The sequence below is a fragment of the Equus caballus genome, chromosome 18 (genome assembly GCF_041296265.1).
Source record: "Equus caballus isolate H_3958 breed thoroughbred chromosome 18, TB-T2T, whole genome shotgun sequence".
Classification (NCBI taxonomy): Eukaryota; Metazoa; Chordata; class Mammalia; order Perissodactyla; family Equidae; genus Equus; species Equus caballus.
This window is the reverse complement of record NC_091701.1, coordinates 31,333,453-31,346,447: the sequence shown is the minus strand read 5'-3', so window position 1 is coordinate 31,346,447 and position 12,995 is coordinate 31,333,453. Positions and strand designations below refer to the sequence as shown.

At 35.6% G+C, this 12,995-nt stretch overlaps 2 protein-coding genes across 64 annotated transcripts in view; one reads left to right on the top strand and one right to left on the bottom strand.

The window, feature by feature from the left end:
- The window catches only part of MBD5 (methyl-CpG binding domain protein 5), a 416,685-nt gene extending 407,195 nt beyond the window's left edge, over positions 1-9,490 (bottom strand). For 10 of the 23 annotated variants that reach the window (XR_011428206.1, XR_011428208.1, XM_070240846.1 and 7 more), the window contains exon 1: positions 8,652-9,254. The gene's annotated coding sequence lies outside the window, so the exon portion shown is untranslated. Of the gene's footprint in view, positions 1-8,651 lie in introns of all 23 variants that reach the window. The other 13 variants (XM_070240855.1, XM_070240850.1, XM_070240859.1 and 10 more) reach the window with 7 other exon arrangements.
- The window catches only part of ORC4 (origin recognition complex subunit 4), a 77,695-nt gene continuing 73,251 nt past the window's right edge, over positions 8,552-12,995 (top strand). For 5 of the 41 annotated variants that reach the window (XM_070240881.1, XM_070240901.1, XM_070240892.1 and 2 more), the window contains exon 1: positions 9,576-9,678. Coding sequence is in view for 3 of the 41 variants with exons in the window: in XM_070240871.1 (XP_070096972.1) it covers positions 9,958-10,063 (106 nt within the window). In the remaining 38 variants the exon portion in view is untranslated. Of the gene's footprint in view, positions 8,710-8,737; positions 8,855-9,412; positions 10,064-12,995 lie in introns of those variants that run through there. The other 36 variants (XM_023622558.2, XM_070240872.1, XM_070240898.1 and 33 more) reach the window with 28 other exon arrangements.

Below are 12,995 nucleotides of genomic sequence, written 5' to 3'. Positions count from 1 at the left end.
TACAATTTTCCTGGGTCATTCTTTTTCTGGTTCCTTTAATACATAAATAAATTCTTCCATTATAAAATTACTACATGAATATAAGCTTATAGTTAAAAATAAATTCAAGTAATGCTAAAGTATACAAAACAATAAGAGTTCTTCAACCTTCCAGCATCCCACATACATACTTTCTATAAACCAAGAATATAATTTAGTATATACTTTCCAGACTTTGTCTTAATCTATTTACATAAATATAAGGCATATATTTGATACAATTTTTTAATTTTATAAATATATGTGCATATAGCATAAAATATATATGTATGCAAACATAATTCTTATACATTACATGCATATTATTCTGTATTGCATTTCTTTTACATAAATGAGATCATACTGTGCATATTATTTCATGATTTGTTTTCAACTTATCTTAGAGAACTTTCAATGTTTTTAGCTTACAAATTCAAACTTTGCATGGTTGTTGTTAGTTCTTATCTTTAGATACCATAGGTAGTTTTTCCTAACTATAATATTCCAAAATAAATGGATCATGTCTTTCATTGCCCAGGAAAATGAGTAATGTAGATTTCTCCATTGTAAGATTTCTTAATTAAAAGCATTTTAGCAAGTAGTCATTCAATTTAATATAATTTTTCATCTTTCTTAAAATGTTTAAACCTATAAATTTATATATCATTTAAAATATGTATATACATAAAGAATGTATACAGTTAGTAAATCAAGGTCTAAATTAATAAAAACTAAAATTTAGTTTTATACAAAAAGAAATCAATATAATATAGTAAATTTGACTACTAATTACAAAAATTAAAAACGTACATTACACAATTTATTTTCTCACTCACTGAGGTAAATTGTGCAAAAACAGAGAAGCTGCTGAAGAAATGCTTTTAAAGAATTCTTAACAGCCTTAAAAAGAAAAAAAAAAAAACTTTTAAAACAGTTTGCCAACCTACTTAGAACACAGAAACCACAAACAGCAGGAACAGCAGACCAGAAAAGCAACATAAGATTAAGTTAGAATCTGTATTATGTGAGTCTAGTCTCCTCTTATACATGTAAGAACACTGGAATAATCTGACTGTTACTTTTGTTTTCTAAGAGGCAACATATTGCTATGGTCTTCAAGCTGGAAACAGGAATCAAATCAATTGGATAGCAAACTAACATCTACTATAGATTTTACTAATCTTAAAAAACTAAACTGGACCATTTAAATAGAATATGCAATAACATAAGCTGTTAGGTTTTATTATCAAAATAAATTGTTAAAGGAAATAGTATACTACTTCCAGTAGAAAATAAGCTTCATTTTTAGACTTTTATGAAAGAATTAAGTGTTAATATCTCCTAAATGAAAAAAAGTATTCATAAGGAGTGGCATGATTTAGGAAAGCCTATGGCTGCAAAAAATCATTACCATCATTACTGGCGATATCTGTAGCTGGTATGAGCTTTCTGATATATACTGAACACTGTAGCTTTAATTGAAGTTTGAATGTTATAAACAGTTAGATGTCTGGCTCTGGCCTGCATTCTAATACCATCAGCAGAACAGAGATGGGAAGCATAAACAAACCTTTTAACTAGATTACAGTCTCTAAAATGGCCAAGAAATCCTTCAGCACAAACTCCTGTGTGACAAATGTAGAAGGAGGAAAATGATCTTGGAATAATGCAAAAAAATAGCTTCTAAATTTCTGCCATTACTGGAACATGTATTTGACTTTCTGAATATGTTGATGTCACTTAATATTCGTTAATAATAAACTTTACGTTTAACTTTCCAAATAAATAAAAATTCTTTTTATCTTACTTAGCAGCTGTTTTTTAGATCAGTATATCCCTAAAGTAAGGAAGCTATTTAAAAATCAATACTTTTTTTTGTTGAATGTGGAATATTTCTCTCCCCCAATATCAGTGAGTGTATATATAGAGCCCAGATTATTATTTTGAGATACTAGTAATATTAAGAACGTACGGATTAAGTTACTTAATGGTCAACAGATGAGTAGACACTTCAGGATTCAAGGTATATAGAAAACAATAGCTTTGAATACAAGGATAAATCTAAATATAATTTAGCACTGAGTCAATCTTAAGAAACATTTTAGGTTTACTTCTAACTTTTGAGTTACAGACATTAAACTGAAAAAATAAAGGCAGCACAGGAATGTAAGTTTGAACACTAGCACCACACAAAAATTTTTCCTCTCATCACTGGAATCTTGGTTGACTGGTAAAGAACTCAGTGAAGCATGGATGTGCAGATTTTTTGCCATTGCAACGTTGGTGACTAATTTATAACTCGTTTTAGTCTTTTAAAACAATACATTCTAATAAATTACTCAATGACACAGAATTTAATTACAAATTCTCTAAGAAAAGGTTATATAGGTCAACTGAAATAAAGAATCGAATCACAATTTGTCACATCTAACTTTGAATAAGGTGTATGCTTTTTACCAGGTATGATATTATTAGTGATTTTCTTTCTCATTATGTCCAGCTACTTAAGAAGACAGATCTTAATATACGTCAAGCCTGGTTCTCACCTTGTCTCTCTGAAGAGTTATACTGAGTTATTCCAACTTGTGAAATCTTACATGATATAGAAATACCTCAAACAGAAATGCTGAAGAGTTAGAATCTTTAATTTTAACTGAATTACCTTTAGGTTATCTAAGGAAATTATTTGGGACCACAGACTCATTCTATCACATGGATTATTCAGATTGTTCTTAAAAGCAAGAAACCACATTTGTTACAAACTTTCCTTTCTGAAATATAAAAGACGACACAGAATACTTCTTTAGCATTTAAAAATATTTCCAAACTCTACAAATCATAATGCACTGACATAACACTTACAAGCTAATAGAGTCAATGTAAGAATATGGAATGAATGTGTATTTACTTAGGAAGGATATGAAAGTTACTTGATTAATAAAATAGAATTTTTTAAAATTATTCTTTTCTCCTAAAAGCAAAGGATGTAAAAATCAACTCTGGTTAGCTGGATCAAAAAGTAGTTCAATTCAGTAGCTGCTTTAAAAAACAACTATATAATAATTTAGGCATCTAGAGAATCCAAGTTGTCCATTCTTACACTAAAAATATTTCTGACTTTAAGTAGTATCAAAAACAGTACAGTAAACTTAATCTTCTATGTGTAATGGAGTAATTGTGAAAATACTGCAAGATAGAGGGTCCATAAGTTATGTGTATATAGGTACCAAAGCACTAGGCATTATAAACTAGCCTTTCTTTAAAGGTTTTCCACTATCAACAGAGTTACATAAAAACTTTTATAGTAAATAACTATTCATTGGGTCACAAATTATTGGAACCCCCAAACTTCACATAAAAAATGCTAAATGTCAACTCCATGCAAGATAAAGGAAGTTCAATATGTACATGGCGTAAGTGTTCTTATTTTTGCCATACAGAGAAGAATAACTTTATGTATATTTTATTTCAAGTTGCACACTGGTCTGTATCTATGTTCCTTATAAAGGATTGGGTCTTTTGTTTGTTTTCCTGTCCTTGCAAACTTTTAGAAATTTTCCATCACTACCAATAAGCTACTAGGACCATGATTTTACTAACGTTTGTCAGAGTACTTTCTGACTGATAAAAACTCTTTACTGTGACTGTTTTGAATTTAAAAAGTGTCATGAATTTACTCTGATGTAGTATTTTGCTGCTTTAGGACTAAATGCTGTTTTTTCAGTAATAAGTTTTCTCATTTGTTACACGGGACCACTATAAGGACTGATTTAGATTGATATATACTTACCATAGTGCTAAGCACTTATAATAAATGATAACTGATTATTACCAAAATAGAAAGTTAAAAATGAATGTAAAAAAGATCAGAATTGACCATCCAGGAATCTATTTACCTTCACAAGATACTGTACTAGTAACGGATTCCCTCCTTCTTTTAAACTGTGAATCACTATCATTCTAAAAAGTATACTTTAAGGAGGGCAAAGGAAATCTCTTTCTCTCTAATATACTTTTAAATTACATATGAAAACTATGACAGGAACCAAGATAGTATTCTTTGTTTTTGAAACATCCATTGACTAAGAAACTTCCAACTCATTTTACTACAGCTATAAAAATAATATCACATAATAAAATTAAGAATTGTAACTGATTTAGAAGTAGAACTGGGAAGTTTCTCATGAGGATCTTGGAGGAATATATCTAGTACACATTAAAAATTCCAAAATACCTAAATAGTGTATACTACAATTATTGCATGATAATTAAATCACACTGTCAGCTTAAACCATGGTAGAAAATAACTAAATGCTCAAAATTATAATGTACAATGTCTTCCAATGAACCATGAAAGATAACCTGTTATGAGATATAAAAAGAAAAAGTTAGGGGCCAGCCCGGTGGCATAGTGGTTAAGTTTGTGCACTCCCCTTTGCCAGCCCAGGGTTCCTGGGTTTGGATCTGTGGCGCAGACCTACATACCACTCATCAAGCCATGCTGTGGTGGTGTCCCACATAGAAAAGAGAGGGAGACTGGCACAGATGTTAGCTCAGTGACAATGTTCCTCAAGCAAAAAGAGGAAGATTGGCAACAGATGTTAGCATACGGCCAATCTTCCTCACTGAAGAAAAAAAAAAAGAAAGGAAGAAAGAAAGAAAAAAGTTACTTTAAAAAAAAGTTTAAGTTTGTAGAGTTTTGTGTTTTGTGAGGTTTTGGCGGAATAATTTAATAAGATACTTTAATGAACAGTGCTGGTCATCTTCAAATAAAAGTGTATAGCAATAAAATACCAGCAATGATAGACACATGGACTGTTCTCATGGTCTCAAATGAGTGAATCATATACAGAAGAGAAATCCCCAGAATACAGTATTAAGTGGAAAATTTTCCTCCATATTTTTCTATTTTAATAAAACACAGTAATATCCTTCTTAAACATGCATTTTTCCACCTAACGGTATCCACTTAGTTCACATAAAATTTATTTAGGTAGAACCATCAAAATAAAGGTATGACCAATACACTTCAAGATATGACCAACACACTTGTGGAATACAATTAAGATATCTCTTCATGTTAAACTGTAGGGACCATCTTTGTTTCTCAGATGCCTAGCACAGTGCCTGACAGACAGTAGATGCTCAATAGATGTTTAATGAATAGCTAAGTACAATCTGTTTTGCATATACATTCAAAATTCAGACAAGTTTGCAAAGGTACATAAGTTGGACATAGTCTTTCTGGCTGACTTCATGGGGTCCCACTGATGACTAGGAGTAAATCTTCATATCCATAGAAAACTGGAAAGTTGATAATTGTCTGGGTAAGGACCAAAAAAACAAAGTCAGGGAAACAGGTCACCTAAGTAACAGTTGCTTTATAGAGCTGGTAAAAGCGGCCTAATCATTACAACAACTTATTGCTCCAGTCACTCAATGAGATAAAACTTAAGTGTATCCTGAATATTTGGTAGTATATTTTTAATAGGAATTTTTTTGATCATCTCTTATTTAAAATAAATCACTTTTGTCAAACTGCATCCTGTACAAGGATTAGAGGGAATATGTTTTTACTTAGTATGAGCACCATACTGTTAACAGGATTTAATTTGGCTATCAGAAAATGTGAGAGCCTCAGTAAAGACAAAGAAAAAAAATTTCATGGTAGTGAGGAAATTATAGCAGGGAGGAAAGGAAAAAAGAGGAAAGGGAAGGATTCACACATACGGGAGTAAAGAAATTTAAATATGCCTAACTCTGATATCAACTATGACAAAAACCTAGTAGAGCCTACTGTGCACCAGACACTGTGCTGTGAGGGATGTAAACGTTAACAAGACAAAAACCTTAGCCTTTAAGAAGTTCGTAGAGCAAGACTCACAAGTAAACATTTATAAAACAATATGCATTCTTCTTACATATATAGGTTCTTAATACAAGAGTAAGAAGTATATTTACTGATTAATCAGAAGTGGGGAAAAATAAGTATTAGGGAAAGCTGAAATAATTCTCAAAATAGTAATAACCTACAATAAGAGACATCTTATTAAAAAAATCAACCTCTTAAAAAAATCAACAGCAAATTATTGAATTAAAAATGGACAAAATTATGGCTTTAAAGTTATTTATCTAAATATTCTTAGAAGAATATGCCTCCACACAAAACCTTTAAGTGCTATACACAGAATTTTGGACAATAGTTTCATTTCTGAAAAAGGAAAGTCAAGTAGTAGTATAGTGAATATGGACAGACCTGAGTTCTCTGATCCATGTTCTGCCCACTTATAAGCCTTGGAACCCTGGGCAAGTTCCTCAAGCTCTCTGAACTTTGGCAATTTGGCAAATGAAGAGTTGGATAAAGTGACCTCCAAGATATCACCCAATTAAAAATTACAATCCTAAACTATATCTTAATATTAAAAAATAAAACATAATAAAAATAAAAGGTTTGCCAAATGTAAATCATTATTCAACTGAGAGGAAGTCTGGAATCTTCAAACCATATGGGGGTGGTGGGATAAAGAACGTGTTCAAGGGAAAACAGAAACAAAGTTAGCAAAGGTATTATTCTCAACACTGTAAATTTTCACTCAGCTGCTTACTGGGCAACTATCACCCCAATTACCTACGATTCGCTTTACTTAAAATGTATTTCTTCACCAAATTTTATTTTCTATCTTTTACACTAAGGTTGCTGAGGTATTCAGGTGAGGACAAGAAATCCTAGGTGGACCTGGAGTAGTAGTACTGATGTTGAGAGGAAAACTTGAACTAGCACAGATTTCTGCCTAAGTGCACCAATTACACCTCAGAGAAAGGTAAGAAACTGCTCAAATTTATAACAGAAAGAAGAGAAATAAGACCATATTGTTTACTGCTACACAGTTTTTTTCCCCTATGTAAATGTCTACTTTTGCACACAGTTGGTAATTAAATTTTACAGAACAAGTTTCTACATATGCAATGCTTTTCTGCAACTAAAATGTGAGTATATTATGTTTTGGCTTTATCATCAAGAAAATAAAAAATTAAAAGTATTATCATGTCTTTATAATATTTATGTCAAAGATCCTTTTAGATTTATTTTTCTGCACATCTTTCTAGTTGATCAAATTGCTGTTTTCATATTGCCAGTCTGATCACAAAATTGCTGCTTTACAGAAGTGTATTTTTTGCTGACATAAATTATGGGATCAGAGATACCAATGCAGTTACAAAAATGGGTGTGAGAGAGAGCAAGAGAGTGTATGAGTCTATACGAATGTGTGCATCCATTTTTAAGGAAAGGATAAAGAAACGCATGTATTAAACAAAATACCACTTTCCAATGTAAGCCCTAGTAAAAGGCCTATATCAGAAACATACTTTCTAGCATTTGTGAAATAAAATACAGCACTGAATTTGAAAGCCATTCACTAAGAACATACCATGTAAAAACAGAAACTAGTAATTTTTATCAAGATTGTTGTTCTATAAACCTAAATACGGATTTATCTTTCAGTGTATATCTAACTACAATGAATATACTAACTACAACTCCATGATTTCTTTGACTCATGAAAATATATTTTAGAAATTTGTCTCCTCCCATATATAGCGAGCAATTTGGTTCAGTACCCCAAGAGATGAAAAACTCATCTCAATTTACAACAGTAAATAAATAATTCAGTTAAAACTGAAAGTGGTACCAATCCAGCAAACTATTGATGGAGAGGTTTGGCTTTCCATGAAGCCAGAACAACATAAAGTTTTCAATGGGGATTACTTGTTCAGACAAGTTACAAAGATGAGAAAAATAACCAGATTAATTAGGAAATAGCTAATATTCTCATCTTAGGGAGAATAAATTTCAAGAACGTATGTCAGGAGAAACAATACCAGAGGTATTTAAACTTCAATCATTTTAAGCTTTGAACTTTATATGCTGATAGATCAAACAAATATGTAACAAAAAAAGCAATAATACAAGTCAGAACCTAACCAAAGGCCTCTATCAATTAAAAAATTGAAATTTTATATGCCGGTCAGACAAATCGAAAAAAGAAAAATTAAACCCAGAAAGCAAAAACCAATCAAGTCTGTTCCAACACTGAGGTCAATATCCAAATCACATACAGAACCAAAAAGGGGAAAACACTCAGGTCTACAAATGGATAAGCACTTCCAATACAATCCAGTTCCCGACATTTTCCCACTCAGAAACAAATGCAGTGGAGCTTTTCCTGAGGAAAAAGGAAAAAAGCTCTCCAAATGAAAATTTTTTAAGTGACATCTAGAAAGTGTGCCTCTTTCTGTCTCTTTCCCTGGCGCCTCATTGGAGGAAGGAGGGGGTTGTTTTTGTATGCTCCCCCACTGGAGCAACACACAATCAGATGTTAGCTGGAGGAGAGAAACCACTTTTGACAACAGCAAATAAAAATAAAAGTGCCCTTCCTCCTCTGACAGGATGGGCACCCACCTCACACACCCCTCCCCACTCCAACCCCTCCTTCACTCCCCCCCCCCCCCCACCCAGCACCACCCCCTCCTCACCCCGGAGCTCCACTGCGTATGTGGTTTGGTGCTACTGTTGCCCCGGAGTGAAAGTCAGAGCCAGGGGAAGGCAAGGAAGCCCCCACAGACACACTTACCTTTCCTGCCCCCCACTTTTGAGTGCCTTCCCTGGAGCTGTGGAGGATGACACAAAGGGTAATAAAGGGGGGAGTGGAGGAGGAGGAGGCGAAGGAGGAGGAGAGCTGGGGAAGTGGCTGCTCCTGGGTGTAGTGAGATGTCTCCAGCCAGGGCCAAGCAGCAGCAGTAGCAGCAGCAGCAGCAGCAGCAGCAGCAGAGAAGGGTCTGTGTTGCTAAGAGGCTTTTGGTCTCTTTCTCTCCTCCTCTCACGGCCAAAGAGGAGGAGGGTGGAGGGGGCTCGGGAGGGAGGCTAGTGGAGGGGTGAGGGGGTAGTAGTCGTGGATGGGGGTTTTCGAAGAAGAAGAAACTCCTTCTCTCTCAGGCTCAATCCCCCTCTCAGGGCTTAGGGCTGGAGGGTGGGGGAAGGAACTCAGCCGCCTTCCCCCCAGCCCCCTCAATTCAAGGTTGAAGTGGGGTAAAATTAGTGTCCTGTCCCTTTAAAAATAGAAATAAAAGGTGCCCCCCCTCTGCCACTGCCTCTCTCTTCATCATCAGCTGCTGCTGCTGCTGGGGTCTCTCTGCTTGGGGGGGGAGGGGGGGTTCGGGTAGAAGAGACGGGAGGCACTCACTGCGCATGTCCCTCTCTGACGGGAGGCTGGTTGGTTGAAGGCAGGAGGAGGGGGAGGGGAGGAAATGAGATGGTTTCCCAGAAGCCTCCGAGGCGCTCGCGACCCGGAAGACATTGTAGCAGGGGGTAGAGGGGCGGGGGCGGGGAGGAGGAGGAAGTCGCTACTCTTTAACAGCCCCAGCTCCCTCCTCCCTCCTAAGGGAAAGTGGAGGAACGGAAGTGGGCGTGGACGGAGGCGAAAGGAGGTCACGTGTTTGGGCGGGGGGGCGGGGCGGGGGGGGGGCAGAGGCGGTGCAGGCGCGGGGCCTGCCGGGAGTAGTGGTGCACTGTTGGCAGCGTCAGGTGAAGTCGACCAAGCTGCGCGGCGACGGGAGCTTGTGGAGCGATTCCGTGGTCGCTAGATCTCCCGTTCTGCCCTGGTAAGGGCAGGCTTTTGTGTGAGAGGTAACGGGATAGGTTGGCCTCAGAACGAAGGCCAGGGCGCCCGTGGCAAAAGGCGAATCGAAAGAGAGAGGACGGAAGGCTGTGGAGACTGGAAATACGGGAAGCGGAGCAGGCTTGTCTAGGCCAGGCAGGCCAGAAATCAGGCGGGCTCCTTCTGGCTCCGTGGCCTCCCTGTGAGCCCGCCAACAAATCCCTGACGAGCGTGAGGAGTCCTGGTGAGACAGACTAGATGTGTAGCGGGGTAGTGACAGCCAATGATGCCTAAGGAATGTGATGGTCCTGGTGTAAGAATGGGAATTCTGGAGCCTCGGCAAATGACTGGCGACTGCTTCTTCAGTTCAGGGCAGGGCATCTGTTCAGGTAGAGAGACAAGCTCTATGTGTGACTTTTGACAACTTCTGGCTTCAGATGCATTGCTTATATGGGGTATTAGGACCGTCAATCCTTACGTCGCTACCCTCTCTGGAATTCTGGAGTGGCTTTGGGGAGGGAGCAGGCTGGGAAGTCTTGAGTGGAATTTCCCTCCATGTCTTGCGTTGTTGCTGCAACACAGCGCCTATGCCTGTTCTCAGAGGGATATGGGATTTTGTAGTCCTTGGTGTTGAGTGGTACGGTTGATAGAGACGGGACATATCAAAGTTTTCCCTTTCTATAATATAGATGAGAGATTTTTAAATTCGTATTTTGGTGACTAGCCTCGGATTTAGAGCCTTTGGTTTGTCAATTAAATGCTGCCTATATTTGCTGGAAATGTTTCCCTTAGATCAGGATTAATTCAAAATATTCAGGAAAGGAGTCATGAATTTACATTAGTAAAACTTTCTTAGTAAAATAGCACTTTCTTTTTCACATTCAGTTCATACAGTCTTAAACCATTCCAATCTTTCAGTTACCTTCTTTTGTAAAGGTATTTTGAAGGATTATCACCCATGTGTGGTTTCTTTTAATACCAAGAATCTAAAATTCCCCATGTTTAGTTGGTATTCTTTATTTCTCTAATGGATCCTTTAGGGTACACTATCAGTTAATGTTACTACTTATTTTCTACGTTTTACTTACACGTTTTGGCAGTGGACCTTATTTATGTATCAGTGCCTACTGCTTACTACTTTATGTGTGTGCAGTAATCTTGTCCAGTGGCATAAAAGCTAGACATCTGTGCCTTAAAATTTACTTTATATTGAAACCAAGTGTTTACCACTCTATGACAACGAAAAAATTATAGCAGAGCATTGAAAGTGCCTTAGATACTTTAAAAGTCTTTTTTATGAAAAAAATTAAATATGCAAAAAAGTGCATGGATCATAGGTATGCAGCATAACGAATAATTATAAAGTGAACACTATAATTACTACCAAAGTCAAGAACTAGAACATTGCTGGTACCAGGGACATGCTCCTCCTGACATCCATCCTGATTGTTCCTCCCTCCTCACCACTCCCAGAGGTTAACTATCTGGATTTTTCTGGTAGTTATTTCCTACTTTTAGTTCAAGTATTTTTTTGACCACCTCTGTCAGCATTCCTAAACAATATAGATTAGTTTTGCCTGTATTTTAACTATATGTAGATGAATTATACATTATGTATAATTTTTCTCTCATGTTGCTAATATTTAACCCTGTTAGTACATTTAGCTTTAGTTCATATATTTTCATTGCTTTATAATAATATCTATAGTAGAGTAAATATAGTGTACTAAGTCTTTTTCTGAATAAACTGCAATTCAATCTGATATTAATCGACGTTTGGATTGTGTCCGGTTTTAGCAGTTATGAATAGTGCTCTATGAATGTTATTATACATGTGTTTTTATGCACATAGCATGTATTTTTGCGGAGTGTAGATAATGCCAAACTTTTCAAAAGTGGATATATCATTTGTATTCCCACCAACAGTATATGATAGATCCCTTTTGTCTACAGTCTCACCAAGAGTTGTTTTTCATTTTTGCCAACCTAACGAATGTAGCTTTATATTGTTTTAATTTGAAGTTCCCTAGTTATTAATAAGGTTGAGTGATTTTTCAAAGTTTATTGGCTCTTTGGATTTCTTCTTTGAATTGTCTTTTTAAGTCTCTTGCCAAGTTTTTCTGTGGGGTTGTCTAGATTTTTCTTAAAGATGTGAGCACTGTGCCAAATATCTTCTCTGTGCTTGGAGCATTTCTCATTTCTTGGATAATAACTTTATCTCCATTTTGTTTCTTACTAGTTTATGTGTTATTATTATTGTTTGAACTTGATTTGTAATTTTAACTCCAGGGAAAAGATTCTATACTTATGCTTTCCAATACAGTAGCCATTAGCTGCATGTGGCTATTGAACACTTGAAATGTGACTAGTGTTACTGAGGAACTGAAGTTTTAGTGTTACGTAGTGTTAATTTAAATTTGAAATTGGTACTTGATTCAATTGTTAGAAAACCCTTCAGTGTATTTGGAATAACTTGGGTATGTAAATTTACTTTCTCAACTGTAAACTTTATAAAGATTAAGTATTTTTTATGACAGTTTAGCATATGGATTGTCTTTTTCTGAAATGTCAAATAAACATCAGATTTCTAAGACTTTTATGAAAACACTGTAAAATACCTCAGGTTTTCATTGTGGTTAAATGTTGAAGTTATAGTAAAGTAATTTCACCTTGTTTTACCTTTTTTAATGTGAGTACTAGAAAATATTAAATTACACATATGGGTGGTATTGTATTTCTGTTGGATAGCACTGTTCTTTACCATCGATGTTTAGTTATATATTCCTATATATTTACCACTTTTGGTGTTCTTCAGTTTTTCTTGTCTCTCTGAATTTTCTTTAGTGATCTTTTTCTTGTGCCAAAGTACACTCTTAAAAGTTCCTTAATGCAGGCATGCTGATGGCCATAATTTTTTGCTTATCTTACAGTGTCTTTATTTCATCTTCAGCCTTGAAGAATGTTTCAGAGGTATTAAATTTCAGGATTGTGGTTGTTTTTCAGTATCTCGAAGATAATGTTCCACTCGTTTTCTTCTTCCATTCTTGTGTTTGAGAAGTCAGCTGTCAGTCTAATTTTTGCTGCTTTGAAAGAAATTCCATCTTTTAAGATGTTTTCTTTGTGTTACGTTTTCTGCCATTTCTTCATGGTGTTTTTGTGTGGATTTTTTCTTCCTATTTTGGGTTCATTGGAATTCTTGAATCTGTGGATCAGTGTCTCTTTAAGAAATGTATCACCTGTGTTCACTCTTACTGTTTCTATCTATTTGCTAGAAAATTGCAATTGTGGCTTTTATTGGCATAGTATATGTAGTTAATTTTT